The sequence below is a fragment of the Strongylocentrotus purpuratus genome, unplaced genomic scaffold (assembly GCF_000002235.5).
Source record: "Strongylocentrotus purpuratus isolate Spur 01 unplaced genomic scaffold, Spur_5.0 spur5_contig_838, whole genome shotgun sequence".
Taxonomy (NCBI): domain Eukaryota; kingdom Metazoa; phylum Echinodermata; class Echinoidea; order Camarodonta; family Strongylocentrotidae; genus Strongylocentrotus; species Strongylocentrotus purpuratus.
In genome coordinates, this window is record NW_022145544.1 from 1,015,867 (window position 1) to 1,035,168 (window position 19,302).

At 36.3% G+C, this 19,302-nt stretch overlaps 1 protein-coding gene across 1 annotated transcript in view; it reads right to left on the reverse strand.

Annotated features, from left to right (window-relative positions):
• LOC115924504 overlaps positions 1-18,452 on the reverse strand; it is a 34,573-nt gene extending 16,121 nt beyond the window's left edge. Inside the window, exon 1 of the mRNA XM_030986817.1 lies at positions 17,680-18,452. Within this exon, the coding sequence (XP_030842677.1) occupies positions 17,680-17,837 (158 nt within the window). The 5' untranslated portion in view covers positions 17,838-18,452. The remainder of the gene's footprint in view (positions 1-17,679) is intronic.
• Between the last annotated feature and the right edge of the window lie 850 nt (positions 18,453-19,302).

Sequence of the window (19,302 nt, forward strand, 5' to 3'; positions counted from 1 at the left end):
CAGTACTGGCGTCCAAGAAGGGAATGGCATCAAGAGAGGACACAATAGCATCGCAACTGAAACAAAATGACTACGTGAGGATGGTGAGTATTTTATAGACAGAATCATCACGGGTCAACGGCCGTCCGTACATCTGCTTCGTTGAGTGATGACTGCTAAGAACAGGGCCAGGGGTTAATGTCTGGAAGAAAGAGACTGACTGCACGTCAGGAATTAGAAATAGAAATAGAATTGGATGGATGGATGACGGATACAGAGAAGTCAAAAAGTAGCTGGGTTCGTCATTCTACATGTCTTACGAAATATGTCAAGAGAGTGTTTTTTTACAGACATACAAACAGCTTGCCTTGTGTATGAAGGTTCTTTCTTATCAACCATCGTGTAATACCGCTAGGCCTGCCTTCATCAGCTTGAGTTTGCCATTTTAAAAATGCGCCATTTTATTAATGGTATTCCTCTGCTCACAACCGACAAGGTTAACCTCGTACGCCTCTGTATCATTAAAAAGACTTAAAGTCTCCAAGTACCGTCACGTATCCATCCATTGATACAGTGGCGTAGTCACAAAGGGGGCACAGGGGTGCACGTGCCCCCAAATTAAATTAGTGGTCAAAAAATGAAGAGGGAAGAAGGAAGTCTATATCAAAAGAGGACGATACATCCCAGCCTTTCCACAACCCCTCTCCATAAACAGTGGTCTCGTCAATTCGAAGTTCATTCACCAAGGAGTTAGACAGGTGAACCCCCTCCCCACCCCTCTCCGCAATACTAGTGCCCCTCTTGTTACGCTTTTGTACTGATGGTGCTGATTGACAGGTACTCAGGTAGGTTATAAATTATATGTCATTGCCCTTTCACAGATCAAGACGTCCTTCCATAAAGTGTAATAAGATTTATTAATTGAGGACGAAGTATTTTATCACTGCGTGTATTGTTGAGTCCGGACAGCCTTTTTGTCAGAGATAATGTTGTTTAATCCTATGTTCGGTTTGTCTGTCAGAGTTTGGGTGAATAATTGGACCCTCCACCCTTTAACGAATTAATGTAATGTGAGTACTAAAGATAAGGAAAACGAGTCGAGAGGAAAATATAATGAAGAGGCAGACTACGAGAAGTGCAAAATGTACCTTAAAAGTAATAATCATCATGCAGAATTCTTTTCCAGTCAAATTTTCTTATATACATCAGTTTTTTTAAAAACAAAATCTTGAATAAAGATGTTAAGTGAATATCGAAATACGCTGTAAAGAAGCGAAACAAACATATCATTCGAGACAAGATCAGGACCCTAACTGAAAATTCGATTCGCCCCCCCCCCCCCGATCACATGATTGATAATTTCAGGAAGAACAATTACATGTATAGTCATAGCTGTACATATGTACACACAGCACCAAATTCTATATACCTGTATATGGCCAATTAATTAGCGACATCTCCTGCTACATAATCAGATTATTTATCAGATGTATTTGTATATGTTGTTCTGTCCTTTCTGGAATTCGTGTTGACCATGCCGTTAATGATGTCGCTAGTCATAACGCTGATCAGGAGGCATGTTTTACAGACAGTCTACACCTGCTAATGAAGGATGGAGCCGGAAGGCCACAGAGAGGGGTGCAACCATACAGAGAGGGCATAATAATGATGGGGGCGGCAGTGCGAATTTCCAGGAAGGCCTACGTCCAATGTCCAAATGATAAAGAACCGATGTTAAAAATATTGAGTTGATATTAAAGGAAGCAGTGGGTGCTAATGACAGGAAACTGTAAGGGAGATCGATCGATTGACGTCTGTCTGAATGTCAATTTGAGTTTGTTTTTCTTTCATTTGTGGTGGTCACCCCCATATAAGGGCAATGCAGAGTACAAGTATCACGGAAATAACTTTTACATCACTTTTTTCTCCATCCAGGCCAGTAGATTATCTTTCAAATATGAACGGATTCTGTTATATTTGCCAATTCATATCAAGCTCTTTATAAAATATTCGATCATATATTTGTATAATTAAATTAAAAAAAAAATATATATATATATATATATATATACAAAAAATAACAAAACAAACCTACATGTCTACGAAGATTAATCTATTTCATTGAAACCTATTTTCTTAGAGTAATATAAAACAAGGTGAATTCCCAAAAATGTAACATTAAAAGGGGATTATAACAATAAATACCATTTGAATCACTCGACGTGTCCTCAAGAATTAATAATCTTCTCTGAACTCGCAAGGACGCAATCATGTGGTCAAATAGTGAAGGAGAATGACTTGAAGAAAGCAGGCATGCACTGGAGTCTGAGTACGCGAAGACGTGCAAGTAAAAGCAATGACGCAGAGTTCATATCAAACGCAAGGATTTTTTTCTAACGACAACATGCACTCACATGGCATGTAATCAATCCCTAAAATGGCCATAAAATTAAAACATAATCCTTTCAGAATCAATTACGATTTCTATACAAGTCTAGAATGTAGACTCGCATACAAGGTACTACTGTTTATTTTTCAATCACATTAAATAGTAACATTTGAGCCGGGGGATTTGGTATTTAAATCCCTAGCCCTTGCTCACTTGTGCTACGCCATTGGTCAGAGGCAATTAGCTTTCTCGCCAGATACACTGAAGGACAATCTATCATTCTATCTTGCATAATGCAAATACACTCGTATCTCTCCAGCATGTCTAGTGTACAAGCAGGGAGATGTAAACTCACATCTCCCTGGTACAAGCATTCTTTAATAGTCGTTTTTGATTATGAAAGGTGAAATAATTGCCCTAACGCTGTAAAACGGAAGGTTTTACGGTTGCATAGTTATTGAAAATTTCAATTCAGAAGACGTGAAACACCTTTGTGTCATGAAAAGCTACTTCTAAAGAAAATGACAATGTGCTGCATTTGCACAACAGGGTGGTAGATTCGCTGTACTCTGTGATTGAAAGGCTGCTAGTTATAATAAAACATGTTTTTAAAAGGATAGCATTCTTTTTCAAATGGCAGCACTTGAGATATAAAAATGTTTCACATGACCTTCAACCCTTACATCCAGAACATAACGAATCCATACTGTTCATGACAACGAGCAAGATTAATGTCTTCCTTTCAATGTAAGGGTGTGTAGGCGGATTGTTTTCACGTCTCCGTGGGCCTCATTTAATCATGTTATCAAGGTGAGATTCTGAGATGGACACATTGATAACACAGCGATGCAAGCCGCCATCTTGGAAATGACCTTAATGCCTAATGGGACCGCCATGGCGTCCTTTGTACACTGTAACGAAGGGAGAGCATTGTTGACAGTATTCAAGCAGCGACCATGGATGATGTTTTTCATGTCACGGGAAGCTAAATATTTCCGTATATCACTCTCTTTTTATTTTGTTCAGTTTGAGAGGATATGTATCAAGGTAGCCCATAATGAGGTTTGATGTGGAGCCAGCTGGCATTAAAAAGAGAGATAGAGCCATTCCAGATTTATAGCTTGTAACATTATTTTAATTGTACAAAACAATTTACGCAGTGTTCGCTGAGGAGAGGGTGCCTAGAAGTTGCCTCTTTGTAACGAAATATCATAATCATATGATACGAAATAAACTATAAGATCTGCTGGTAGTGGTAAAAATTTATCATCCATATTTTAATTGTTTAACACAAGCATACTCCTCATGCAAAGGAGCCTTGTATATTCTCTCCGTTAGGAGTCATAACTATTAGGGATCACTTCATATAATTATAGTGGTTTGAATTAATCTTTTTTTAGGGGCTTAATTCCACTCTTTCTGATTGTAGAATTTCACTCCAAAAGAAAGTGATCAATTTCTTTCACTGGATTTCCACTCCGCTACATTCAGAGAGTGCGAAGAAAAGTGACACTTTTTGTTTAGCCCCTCTTCAAGTATGAAATACTGAGAGTTATATTTATTATAAATAAGAATGGAGCAATGTGTCTTATTCGTAATTACTACATCAAACACGGAATTACGAAATTTAAGAGCAATTTTAATCTTCCTGGCTTCCTGGCTTGTGCTTGTGGGACACGCGATTACGAGTGAAGAAGGATCTCTTCCTGACGGATCCATATCATGAGAGAATACACAGTATCGTGTCATAATGAGTAAGATGAGAACTGTGGAACAGTCTGCATAAGAAGAAAGGGAACTTCTCGTCTGGGCTTGGTGGGAAATTAAACCAAGATTGGCAGGTGATTGTTTCACTAAATAACTTACGAAATTAGAATTGCTTACACGATAAAGACCACCGTCGTCTTCAATTGACCACACAATGGTAGAAATGCATTATGACGTCAGCAAGTTCGAAAGGTTAAATATATATTTTTAAACAAAAATAATTCATAAAAACACACATAATTGTCTATTCTTTCAAACCAATTCAAAAAGCTGTTAAGTCCCTCAAAAGAAAATTCTTACTCGATTCTACAGCATTCGTAATTATGTTTGGGATAACACGTAAAAACTAAGGACAAATGCAGAAGAGTAATATCCACTTTTATGCTAAAAAGTTCAAACCTTAAAATAAATGTTATTGTACAAGGGTTGTTCTTCAAGTCTTCCAAAGTACATGTAGCATGCGTGACAATGGTTTGCCAATTTGTAAGATCCGTCAAGATTTGACCACTTTACTGACCGCTGAAAACATGTGGTCAAACACTAGGATGAGCTCACATCCTATGTATGTTCTCTCAGACTTATTTATTTATAATGCACATTATTTTCAACAATCTCAACGATGAGAAATGTAGAATCATTAGTTTTCGTTTAAGAACGACAATCATTTCACTATATCTACAGTTAACAACCAAATTGTTCATAACTCAAGAATCAAAGGTAGACTAGAGGAATGAGAGCCTTTGTCGAATACTTTAAGATGTTAGCTTGAATATGTCACATTCACAAGAAACATAAATAGGGACAAATCCTAACTGCACATACTTGAAAAATTACAATACTTGGTAAGGGTATAAATAATTTGTTTTACTGTATATACTGTATATTGATTATGTTTATCCTCAAATCATATACGATTGTATATAATCGAACCACAGGAAAAGACTTTCAAATTGTTCCACCGTTAAAATATACGAGCAGCGTTGTACTTTAACATTGAGACAAAATTAATACTTCAACATTGCGAAGAAAAAAAAAAAATAATATTCAAAATTGTGATATTCAATCACTCGGTATGCAGAATGCAGACAGAATGTGCTCCCCTATTCAATGGCATACATTGTAAAATGTTGTTTGTGATTCATTGTATCTAATTTGTATTTTTCTTGTTGGAAGTGGAAATAAAAACTTGAACTTGAACTTGAGTCTAATGAAAGCATGGTAAAAAACGAAAGGACAGTTATCAGTATCCAAACACTGTTTTGGCAATTGAAAAATCATTAAATCTTGAAGAACTGCCATGAAGCAAGCAGGCTGGAGGAAATAGAAAAAATATTTAAAAAAATAAAAATCGGTTTAACCATACAATGCCATGTATTTACACCGTAGTAATTAGTAAAATGTTGATTCGGAGTATTATTCTAAAATGCCGACGATGTATATGTCACTCTATATAGAATTAGAAAGTATAATTGTATTAATAAATCATTTAAAGCTCGCATGCCGCATGCATGCTATATAGAATATGTTTGGAATAAATGGCTTGAATTCTTACCCGATGATTTTGACAGGAATACCGATGACCGTCAAGTATGTCCTAGCTATGTCACCGAATATCGCAAAAACCACACCAAAATTATAGAACTGTTTTGACTGTTGCTTGAGGGCTACCAACGAATTATGCTCGGTACTTTCATGTATGTGCGAATATATAGAGAGACTAAAAATTATATTAGGAATGCGTTTAATCTAAACGGAATTCCAAGTTTAAGGACGACCAATGCGCAGGTTCCTGAATTTTTTTAATGACCGCACTTTTATATCATCACGTGGGGTTATTACTGTTCTGTGGCTTATCCTCTAGGTTAAGCCGTGGACCTACTATAGGATCAGCGCTCCCGATTTCTCTTGGAAGCGCTGTTTTTTCTATCTTTGCACTACTTTCCTTAATATTCAACTTTCCTATTATCACTAGATCAGTAATCTTCTCTCTCTGTCTCTCTTCTTCTTCTTCTCTCTCTCTCTCTCTTCTTCTTCTTCTCTCTCTCTCTCTCTCTCTCTCTATCTCTGTGTGTGTCTCTCTCTCTTCTTCTTCTCTCTGTTTCTCACCCTTTAAGCTGTCTCACCTCTTCTCCTTCTTCCATTTTAAATGGCCACTTTTCCATCTGCCCATCAATTCCCGCCTTTTTTTTTTAAATGTCTGCCCCCACCCCTACCCCCGTATTTCTTTTCCTTTCAGATCTCACCTTCTTTCCCCTGTGTATCTTCCATGCAACTGAACAATAAAAAACTTTATTTTAATTATCAATCTGCTTAATTTGGTTTATAGCATTGTTTCAATGTTTCGTAGTACACCTCATACTATACAACTAGTCGATTGCCGCCCATCAACCTTTTTTTTAATTTTCAAGAATATATTTAGTAAATATATCTTATTGTCATTATAGTACTGAATATGATCCAAGGACTATCATTGTTTTGGACACTGTGGATCAATATTATGTCGATTACTCTTAAACCACGGAAATATCAAGCCATGTGCGATTTGTTACCCTTGAAAAAATTATCATGACCAACCCACGATTTAAACGGTTGTCCTGGTTTTCATGAACTGTTATGAAAATAAAATAAAAACAAATCAGCTATAATATATTATTTGAAAGAAAATTAAATTAAAATAAATGCAATTCATTAGCATGATTAATGTAGACATAGGGCAGTAAACTTTCTGAAACTAAAAGTCTTTTCGTATGATTCAATAAACTCCTTATTCGATTTCTTAATCGTTTTATTATATTGGGAAAGTTTGAGCAAAGTGATTTCATGCGGTTGAAAAATGATGATGCTTTTCTGTAATGTCTGTGTGACAGATTACACGTAGATGTAGGACAAAGTACCGTCCAATGACAAACAGAAGGGCTTTAATTCATATACTTTAACAAAAAATTGATGCCCTTCTACATTTCAGCTCTCAACAGACGTACCATGGACCGAAACTTGCCCCAATTCTTTTGTTTATTGTTTTGTCTTTCTATCGTTTCTTTTAATTTGACAAAATATGGTTTACTCGGTGTTTGTTTACTGCCCAGAACAAAAACGACTGCTATATCTCAATAAGATAAGAATATTAATTTCTATTTTACTATGCGAACAATGTATATCATTCATACGATTGTATTGATAGTTGATTTTAAAAGACATCACTGCTCTTTGAGAAAAAAAAATGAGATTTGAATGTCGTGGAGTATTAGAAGGCAGTTATGATTTTTGTTTCCGAATGTGAAACAATCATGACTCAGAGAAGTTTAATCAAGTTTGATGAGTAATTATAATTACGAATCAAATCTTGTTAAATTCCCACAAGACGCAACCCCAATTTTTCCGAAAGATTCTTTAGAACGGAACCTCCAACCAGTAATTCGCACGAGTAATGGGAAGCTCCCAACTTCCTTCCGCGGTATACACAAATCCAACTCATAATCGGCGGAAGCTATACGTGATTCGGTAATTGATTTCTGGCTCATGAGAATACAGCCAAAATCGCAAAGTTAGGAAATTTGTCGTGTTTAATTGGATGATCAAATTACATACTCATTGTTTGTTTGTTAGTGTGGTGGTTGTCATTTATTACAATGATCACAATCATTACATAATCATCTTTAATCGTGAATGTTACAAAGTAAGTATGATTCTTGCACTCCATCTATTGAGCAATGGTGTGCCTCATTCGTATTTTTTTCTTTTTCAGGGTTGCGGTAATAAATGGATAAAACTAAATCCCTGCCTAGCTTAACAATAACAGTGTTATGAAATTGGACAATGACATTGACCATTGTTTGTGGGAGTTTTGGGAGACAGGGGGGGGGGGGGTAATGACAGTGACGATGACAACATGGACAGAGAATGTCAGTTGGGGTCGTGGGCCCAAAAGTGCTAAATACCACTACTCTAAGAATTAGTAAAAGCCTCTCGATCGAGAGTTTATAAATGGGCCGGGGATGTATAGGATGCGGAAAGCGTAAAGGTCCAGTGGTAGAGCAATGGTCTTGTAACCGGTCGGTTCCGGGTTCGAAACTACGCCGATGCACTATATAGTGACCTTTGGTAAGGACCAAGTCCAACGGAGGGGACATATAGCTGTCGGTTCCTTGATTGCTTACTTACATGTTTTCTTAGCAGCAAGATAAAACCAACCAACCAACTCAAAAATCGCTCTGATCCACAAAGATTCAATTTTGTTTTCCTATTTTGTTTTTGTTATTCTGTTCGTTTCAGCAATGATCCTATTGCCTTGGTCAGAATTTAACCCCACCCACATAAACTGACCAATGTTGATTGTGCTATCTAAAACAATCACACATGCTGTAAAATTAAGGGCAATTAATAGCTAAATGTTGTTTTTCTTCCTCAAACAATAATAATATGGGATTTAGGTTAAGCTATCAAGCCCAATGATAACGTGAACGTGATGTTATTGGAGGAAGTTGTATTCTTAAGTTCGTTAAAAATTTGTTTTCTCTTTCATATATAATATATTAAAGTATTGGGGAAACTCATGTCAGGTGTTGCAATCCATGAATGCATGCAACCTTTCACGATTTATTACTGTGAAGAGTACCAAAAGAGTCGATGTACTACACAAATTGCTCCATAAGAATTCATGATAATTCAATGAAATTGTATAATGCGTGAGCTAATCATTATCATGTACAGTTTCCAACATGACTGTAAATATAGCAATGTTGTGATGGTTTCGTTGTTGGTAAGTGGAAAAATCTCGTCATGAATGATGACTAAACACTAAGTATTATTCAAATTGCAGACTGATATTTTGTTTCATATTTCATACCGGTAAATATTCCATGCAGATGAGAATGTTTACGTTTGTGTTTCTTTGTCTCCTCCGTTTGCTTTCTGTTATTCCAAAGTTGTGATAACTGGCACCCAACATGCCCAAACGGCACTTACGATTCAGCCCATTCCTGCATACATTGGACTGCATGTAACACACACCATGCTTTATCATGCCAATAATTTGCACAATAATATTTCTGGTCCGTGTTTACGTACACTCCAGCTGCCTCTTTCGTTTTTGCGGTGACTAATTCAGAACTCATTCACCCATATGCCCAGTTTAAAGTCTACCTGTTATCAAGTTCAAAGGGTAGGTTTTCTCCCTTTCATTGCTATATCAAGGGCAGGACTTGTGGTTTTGGCAATTTGAATTGGCAGCGTATAGTCCCCGCGGGACGGAGGAGATTTCTAAAATAAATCTCCAATGAACTGAGTTCTAATTCGTGAACGAAAGATCTACGATCCTGCAATACATACCACGTCTGTAAATGTGCGAATGTTTGGCTGATGCAATCATTACTAAAAATACAGTGTATACAATAAAAACATACACCGGAGCAAATTGACACTGTCAGCATCATGATGTATGACTATAACTATAACTATTAAAGTAGTGTTTTGTCAAAGGAATGGTAATTAGGCAAAATATTCTGCATTGCCAAGGCCGATTATAACACTGGGAAAGAAATACCTCTGTAATTTTGTTTTCGTTTTCGTGGACGAAGGCATCCGAAAGAGTTAAACCATTCAGAGAACCAATGAATTCCCAAAGATGCCCATGGCATTTAGAACGAAGAAAAAAGAAGAAATTATCTGAATAGAAATGAATGAACGGACATATTTTGAAATTGTTTCCTTACGTTTTTCTTATCCTGTTCCCGGAGTTTCGTTTTTTTTTCCTTCTTTTTATTGTGATTGGTTCATATATCATCAGCTTGTATATGTATTCATTCCAAAGCGTTTGAAATTATTTCAGGGGGACACCAAGGCGCAATTTAATTATATTCAGAGAATGGAGTCAATGAGTTCTGGAATTAGAATTACCAGGAATCAACTTCAATGGAAGAAACTAGCACTTGATGTTAACCCCGAATAGCCAAAGGAACACCCGTGTTGGAAATTGGTTTAGAACCTCTTGACTCTCTGATCGAAAGTGTCAATGAATTGACTGTAGTACTGTTATAGATAATTGTAGATAATCAGCTAATCGGTTAAAAACACTTCAAAATGTGGGGTGTGTATTCTCACCAAAACGGTACCGTTTCAATTTGTATGCAACTTGAAGTCTTGAATATAGTCTGTTAGTCTGAAGTCTGTTATAGATGATTGTAGACAATCAGCTAATCGGTTAAAAACACTTCAAAATGTGGAGTGGGTATTGTCACCAAAAAGCTACCTTTTTCATTTTTATGCAACTTGAAGTCTTGATTTAAGTACCATTTTCGTGCACTTCATACAACGCAGGACTGGTGGACACTATATTAAGCCCCCAAAATGGATTTTCCCGAATGCTTTGAAAATCAGCACGTATTCAAGTTGTTTAGGTAAATCTGGTCGAAAAATAGGCCTATACAATAATATTACGGGTGTTACTGTTAATCGACTGTAATGCATTGTACAATGTAGATAATCATCAAATCGGCTTATATACATCAATAGATGCATGAAGTGGATGTCGCCACCATTTAGGGTATCTTTCCCCCCATTGTATGCAGGTCCCAATTAAAGTCCCATCATCGCACAATCCAACAATAAAGCAAAAGACTGGTGGCCATCATTAAACCCATTAAATGGAACTTATTATCAGCGAAGGTATACATCTGAAATAGCTTTTTAATATGCCTTTATACTATCCTGACATGTTTCGTAAAAACATTATAGGTTTATGATGTAAAAATGTAACAATCGCCCCCTTTTTTTTTTTAAAGATATCAATAGTTCAACTGATTTACAGTGTATCAAATTGACTTCAAAGTTCTTATCACATATTTTAGATTAAAATGAGGAAACTCTGTCTGGATCTCCTGTGATTAACCTTTAAACGTGCACACGTAATTCATTCCTCATAAAATCCAAGTGTCATTTGATTTATATCGCTGCCAGTTAATCATCTGCATTTCATTCGATTATACTTCATACGATACATTATAAAGTAATGGATAGTAGCTACTGTTACGACCAAATTTCTCATTAAATAATGTTTTTAGAACATTAATTTTGTTATCATTTTTTCGCGACCCGATAATAATGAAATTCATGAAATGGACTTAGATACAAAACGAACGTTTTTCATCCAAGGAGTGCTGAAAGAATTCATAATAAATACCCCGGTCAATGAACTGAGTTGAAATTGCATTATAAAGCATTATTTCAATATATTTCCCAAAATAATATTTTTTTGTAAACATGCAATCATGAATGATATTTGATGAGCAAAGTCTGAATGTTGTCTTCGTGCCAAAATATTCGTCATGGATAATTGAATAAAAGTCCAAAATGATTAGTGACTGACATGAGTACCTGTTGGACATGCGAAGCCAGAAACATGTCGTACCAGGAAACTCTGAATAATTATTAACTTCGATGCTCCATTAATGCAATATTTCACTATTTCGTTATATTCCCGAAAATATTCTCTTTGTGCAACTGTAACGCAAATTTAAAGCAATCATAAATAATATTTAAAGAGCAAAGTTTATATATTGTCTTGGTGCCAATATTTTCGTCATGGATAATTGAATAAAAGTCCAAAAGGATTAGTGACTGACATGGGTACCTGTTGGACATGTGAAGCCAGAAACATGTCGTACCAGGAAACTCTGAATAATCATTAACTTCGTCAGATGCTAGTGCGAGTGGAGTATCGTATATCAAGTATAATGAGTGTGTAAAGACGACTAGAGTTGCTCTAAATTCTGTTGTTAAAATGCTATGACAAGCATATCATGTGACATACATCGTTTGCGTGTTGACTAATTTCATTTGGCAACTTCAAAATGATGCTGTTTTCGTTCGTTTTTTCTTGCTATATCTCTTTCAATCTGTTCATAAACATGATTAATGGGGGGGGGGGTATCTTTTTATCACTATCCTTCTAATGAAGATAAACTGTAGGTGACGACAATGAAATGTTATTCGTTCTCGTTTAGCTATCCTCCGTGCATAAAGATCCACCTAACTAGTATACGGACGTTCTGAAGGAGTCCGATGAAGCTTTTGCAACCATTATAACCACCAAGTATGTTTCCAGATCTTGCGTCCCACGCAGACAATAGATGGGTATTCTGAGATCAAGACATAGTCAGTATGAAGGTAACAATAGGATGACCTTCTTTGATTATGTGTGGGTGATGCTTATCGAAGCATACAATGAGATGCATTGCTCATACAGGTCCATGCAGGTCCACTCATAATATATGCAATGAACAAAGCAGAGTGGGAGTAGTATGGTGGGTATGCAGAGGGAAGTAAACTCCCATTGCAACACTTTCTCTTTCTATATTTACAATTGATGATGATTTGATTCCAGTATAGTAGCGCAACTGTCGTTGTCTAATTTTGGAGAATCACATGAGTTTTGATACACACACGCACTGCTATAAAGTGAAGATGTATAACATTTCCTTTTAACATTTTCCTGTATTTTCTGTTCCATCACTTAGAACCACCTTGTCCCGGCACCTTGTCCTTTAGAGTTTGCAACCAGCTTTATACAGGTATTGATTTCTTTACTCAATTCAATTTGCTTTATCAAATGCTTATTTATTCTTTACTTCCCAATCACATTGTTTTCCCACTCTTTCTCCAACTAACTTCAACTAAAATCTTTTGGATTTGATTATTATTAGCGTGCTACCTGTGTTAATATAAAAAAAGAGCCATCAATGAAAACCCAATGAAGAAAACAAATGGTGACAGCGCATTACAAAGCATCCAGCGACTTGCACCCTGACCTTTCTTTTTTCATGGTCAAAGCCATATACATGTATAGCCCCAATACCCTTATTCTCCTCTTACATTTATACTCGCATTATGAAATCATAGCTATTCGTCCCTCAACACTCTTCCTTGCCTTCAACTGCCCTCCCCTATATTGCAACAGCCTTTGTGCTGCCAGTAGGCTACATTGAAACTGAATGATAACACATTCATAAAAAGTGCAAGGACCATCATTTTTGTAAATAATAATTCGTCCTTCATGTAGCATGCACCTGCAGTTGACAAAACATCTTGTTGATTTTACGATGATACAGCGTTGGGGAAATCGAAACGAACTCGACAAGGTGCGCTGGTACACTGCATGGGACGTTTACCTATATACCCGCAATAAATTCAGCTATCCGACCTATTCACCACAAGTAAGAATTTATAAATGTATTTCTATATTTTCAAGCATAAGAAACAGTCGCTGTATACATATAGTATAAAAGAATGAAATCCTTGTTTTATTATGTTAGGAAATGGGAGCATAATCAGATCCGTATTCCGTAGTGCAGCCCAGCTATTCCTTCTAAAGATTATCATCAATTCACATTCACCCTCAAATAGAATTCATCGATTTGAAATGTACATGTACATTTCGTTTCGAATTTCCATTAATTTTAATAACATATTTAGGTTGTTTGCCTATTCAGAATATCTTTTATCCGAATAAAAAATGAACTCATGAGATGCAGTTTATTTACAATAAATTGAGTCGCTGATTGATTTTGTGCAATTTAAATGGCAATCACGGTCATGCAGTTGCATGCATGTACACTAGTCAGAATCACTAGAAATAGAATTGAGCAATAACAAGATTTGCGACGGTGAACATACGAAAAATGAAAGATGATCCAGATAATTCGATGATATCTATCATTTTTAAAAGGTTTAATTATTTCGAACGCCTTCGTCGACAAAAAACTAACACATAGAAACAAAAGAAAGAAATATATATATATATATATATATATATATATATATATATATATATATATATTAATATCGGCAACTTTAATGATTAAGTGGAACAGAGAGTCAATTTTAGAATTATTTTCATGATGTTTAGAATCTTACAAAACGAACATATTGAGGGAGAGATTGGCAATTTTGTCATAGTTATCAATCTTTTTAGACCATACTTTGTTTTGTATAAATGTGGAAGTACAGTTCACTTTTATTTTCATTACGAGGCATGTTACTTTTCGCTTTGAATCTAATCTTGTTTCTTTGACTTTGAGCGGGAAAATATTTGGCTCATCTTGTCAATGTGTGGCTAACCGATAGGCACTGCATGGTTGTCAGGAAAACCTGCCCTCTTTTGCGGTAGACAGCTCCAAAACAATAACTTCAGAAAGTGTGGTTTTGCAGAATAAAATACGAGTTTAGCAGCAAACAACATGATTGTGCCACCGAGTGCCTCCGAGTGTCAAAATTGAAAAGAGTATATAATGGGGAATTGCGATGTTTGTACAAAACAACTAACCACACGTGTATGAATATACATTGTGTATTTTATATGTAAATACAAACTATTGATTCTGAATGGGTTTCAGTGTATGATTGACATTCATTTGAGTAAAAAGCAGTCCATGTTCTCCCTTTCTTCATGTTGATATGCATCTAGCGAATTTGTTTCATTTTCCACATAATATAAACAATGACAAGATAATCACAATAACAAACATAATGATATAACCGAAAATTTGCATTGAAATATTTTTTGACATTGTTTTTCTTTTAGTCTTGCAATGCAAAATTATTTAGTTACAGGAAATGAAATAGACTTTTATATCCTTATACTTTCCGTAAATTTCCTTCCCATTTAAAAATGATGGGACTTTATACTTTGCCTTCTGAAAGGTTACGATAGACGTTTCGACTGATTTGCAAAGTATTTCTCTCGTTTGAATGATTGCAATACCTTTCCAAGAAAATGATTATTCGCACCGTTGCAGATGATCAAACAAGGCATGCCCACAAACAACGTGTACGTATTTTATATGTCTTTGCATTGATAGAGTTTGGTTCAATCGTATCAGTGAGAAAATAATTTCAAGTCTGAATTCTCAAAAAGCCAATATGAAAGTCGTGATCAACAGTACTATCAACGTATAAGATGAAGATATTCATTCGTACATGCAATAAAGTATACCGACGAACAAGTTATTACCTGCATGCTTTTCTTCTGATCTGTATAGGAAATTGACTGTATCATTCATTCATTGGGCAACCTAGTCTCTACGTCATTACTACAAACTTTTATACTGAAGCCATTAAGTCCAATTTGGATTTCCTTGTATTCATCACGTGACCGATTTTATGAAAACCAATAAAGTTAATAAACTAGACCGACAGCCATTGGCGATTATATTACTATATGCGCAAAGCAATGTCTTGTTGGAGTGCGTGACTGATTACGTAATACCTATTTAATTTCCTGCTTCGCAATAATGGCTGGCTGAGAGCATGGAAGGTCATGCATTGATTGTAAAGAAGCTAGCAATACAGACAATGTTTGTACAATGTCACCGCTATGTAGATCTACATGTTGTACACGACATACATGTAGACAAAACCTTCACATGAGGTAGATATTCAAAGACTGATGGCGCAGTGAAATTCGTTTCTGCATCATCATTTTGATTATGAAAGCTTAGATTGCGTTCACAATATTTCGTGGAAATTTCAATACCAAGATGAAGTATGCTCATTAAATAATGTGAAAAGAAATGAATATTGATGTACCGGCCCAACCCTATAATACTTTAATCGTTTAAATATGCTTGAGAACATAATTATTCACAAAACAATTTGATGCTTGATGTACTGTATCAAAGTGTTCATAAAATTATTTCGCAATATTAATAATATTGTGGTGACCCAAATTTCTACGAAATACTCGCCAAATTAATCAAATCTAACATGTTAGATTGATCAGTTTCGAAATTAAGGTTGCGCCGTCATCTCCATAAGAAAAGTAAATCGTCGATGGCGGAAAATGGCAATGCTGACTCGTTTCAAGAAAATGATGTCGCATGAACTTTTTAGGAGTCATATCAACATTACAGACATTTTTAATCAGTTTCGAGTGCAGTCATGAACACTAATTATCGGGGTTAAATATTATCACAGCTGACACTTCTGACAGTTTTTGCAGTTTCGTCAGAAAATGTGAAATGGATAAACGATTATGATGTAGTCAGTAGGCCTATACGGAAGACCCTCTCATGAGGATCCTGTTCAATTTTTAATTTTATCTCACGACTGATAACAGGTCAATCAAGTTCGCACGATATCTAAATGTCTGAATATATAGGTCCCATGTCACACCCCTGTGGTAACCGCCTACACCCTTCCCCATGTCAGAAAAAGAGAAAGATTTATATTCATAAATCATGTTTCTGACACGTTAAGTCTCCATAAACTAGATGATAAATGATGATGGTATCATTTGCTCTCTAACAGATGGCAAATACATCATATTCAAACAAGGCCAAAATGACATTAACATATCTTCTTGAAACTCTATTTATTCAAAGGGAGATAATTATTATGTAGACGGATGATAGATCATGTTTGAATAGCAGATAAAGATGTCAAGTGCGTAAGATTGATTTCTTAATAGTAATAATCAATTCTTTTCTGTTAATCTCTCAATTAAATACCTATGGACACATGACATGATTGCTCAGATCAAGATCGTCAACCTAAAAAAGTGATTCTTTAAATTGATTTATTATGACTTAGATACTGATTGAAATTTTTTTTTATCAGACATGGCGTAGGGGTTTGCTTGTATGTTTTCCACGCGAATATTCTTTTTCGCCCAGATCTGTTTTTACTTACATTGTCGTCGTAATCGTTTTATACACTTATAATGTATGGTTTGTGTACGTGTGATAATCACAAAAAAATCTTCGAATAGTTATTACTAATTGGTAATAGAAAGGTTCATTGTATAATAAATCCTGCCTTCGACAAGTGCATAAGGCCCACCCCTTAAAATAAACGAGTATTTTGAAAATGGTCTCTATTGTCGTACTTGTGTTATTTACAATTCTTCCCCAGCAGCACTGATGTTTGTACTAGGCAATGACATGATTTTCATCACTTTTACTTAGTGTCTTGGGACGTATAATTTATTTTGTTGGGATGTTTACCGTGATATACCATATATACAGTTGCATAATTCCTCATCTATCAGGCCATCACTTTTTTTAAAGGACTAAAAGAATTATGTTTTCTGCCAGACTAGTGCCAGACCATCAAAAACACACTTAGGCTGAATAAAAACGTGAAAACGAACTGTTGATATTGTGTTGGGAACAACATATTTCGCTGAAATTTGAAACCAATTCAATAATGCTTGAAGAGAAATAGACTTCAGAATTCAAAGGAATTATTTCAAATATACTTTGTCATGAAACATAAAGCCCAATACTTCATGATAATTGTAAATGAATTATAAATACAACCCACTAAGTTCATAAAATAACTGTCTCATAAAAGTCATATCATGTACATCAATCATGTATATTATGGCGTAATTACAGTTTTTGCAAGTGTGCATGCATGGCAATTTTATTTATTTCTCGACCACTTGGGTTTTACAAATGTTGGAACAGCAAAAACAAACAAATCTTAACACAACGTAATCACTGTTCACATATTTGATCAAAACAACTGACGTAAAAACAAATCGAACTTACAAGTTGCAAATGACCTCCTTGTTTGGTTGAAGAAGTTGTCCATCCGCAAACGGAGTCAGTATTCCAGTAAAAATGACCAAGAAAATCACTGATTTCGCCATCATCGTCCTGTCCAGTCCCTTCGGACGGAAATCCACTGAAAGTCTGGCCTTAATCATCACAAGTTCAGTCTAAAGCCCAAGGCTTGGGGTTTCCACTTGCTAGAAATGGGAAAGGCTTGAAAATGAAATAGGCCTTTCGAGGACAGCTCTTCTTAAATGTAGGTTAGTGTGAACAAGTTCGGTGTCACCAGCTCAACTGTCATTTCGATGGGATAAAACCCGCTTTCTTTTTATCACCAATTGTACGGTTATAAAATTTAGATGTGCACTCTATGCAGTGAATAGATTCGTGTTATTGTACTATTCCTGCCTGCATAGACTCAACAAAGAGAATTCAACGTACATAATTGCCTAAAGTCGCACGCCAATACACCACAAAAGCCACTGCTGGAAGTTGAGGCTTCGCGATCAAATAAAGTCCATTCACCACTTCGCAAAAATAGAACGCGCGCAAGAGAAATATGAATGAATGAACGACGTCGCTGCTCTGAAGCTAATTCATCTGCAGAATTAAGAGACGATGATAAATAAAACTGAATGAATATATACCAGCAACTGCTCTTTACAGTGCATAAGCATGTATAATGAGATAAGATGAGAATGATATCTCCCCGAGCTGTGCGATTACCAGGAGAATTCTGAGATAATATGAATGACTCAACATCGCTCATGCCATTTATGTCTATCTTCCCAGACAATAACAAAAGCCTTTCGTTCACAACAGTCTGATCTGAAAGATATAGAGATGTAGAGGGCGTCAGTCACAGGCAACAAACCACCATCATTGATCATTAGTGGGGTTGGGGTTGGGGGTGGGGGGGGGGGGGGGGGGGGGGGGTAGTGAGCATTAATTATTTTTGGAGCCCTCGAAAATTTGAAAAATTGCACCCCCCGCCTTGAGCGCCAGTGGGGGGGGGGGGGGGGGGGGGGGGGGGAGGAGGCCATCTCCAAAAAAAGGTAATATTTACGTGTTTTTACACGTTTTTTTTCCGCCACTGCCGCAAGCATATATACAATTCAGAAGGAAATTGAAAACAACAAGAAAGAAAGGAAGTAAACATTAAGAAGAAGACAAAGGAGACGAAGAAAAGGAAGTTGAAGAGCCCCCCCCCCCCTTAGGGTACGCATATGCATATGCATGGGGTAGGGGCAGGGGGGTGTGGTGAGCACTAATTTTTTTTTTTTTGCTCCCGAAAATTTGAAAATCGCGCCGGCCGATAATTCGCTCATTGGGGGGGGGGGGGGGTTCCCATCTCTAAAAAAAGGTAATTTTTTCCCCTAGATCCGCCACTGCCGCAAGCATATACATAAATAAGAAGAAAACAACAAGAAAGAAAGGAAGTAAACATTTTTTTGGGGGGCCCTCGAAAATTTGAAAAATTGCACCCCCCCCCCCCCTTGTGCGCCGGGGGGGGGGGGCCATCTCCAAAAAAGTTAATTCCCCCCCCCCCCCTGGATCCGCCACTGCCGCAAGCATATACATAAATAAGAAGAAAACAACAAGAAAGAAAGGAAGTAAACA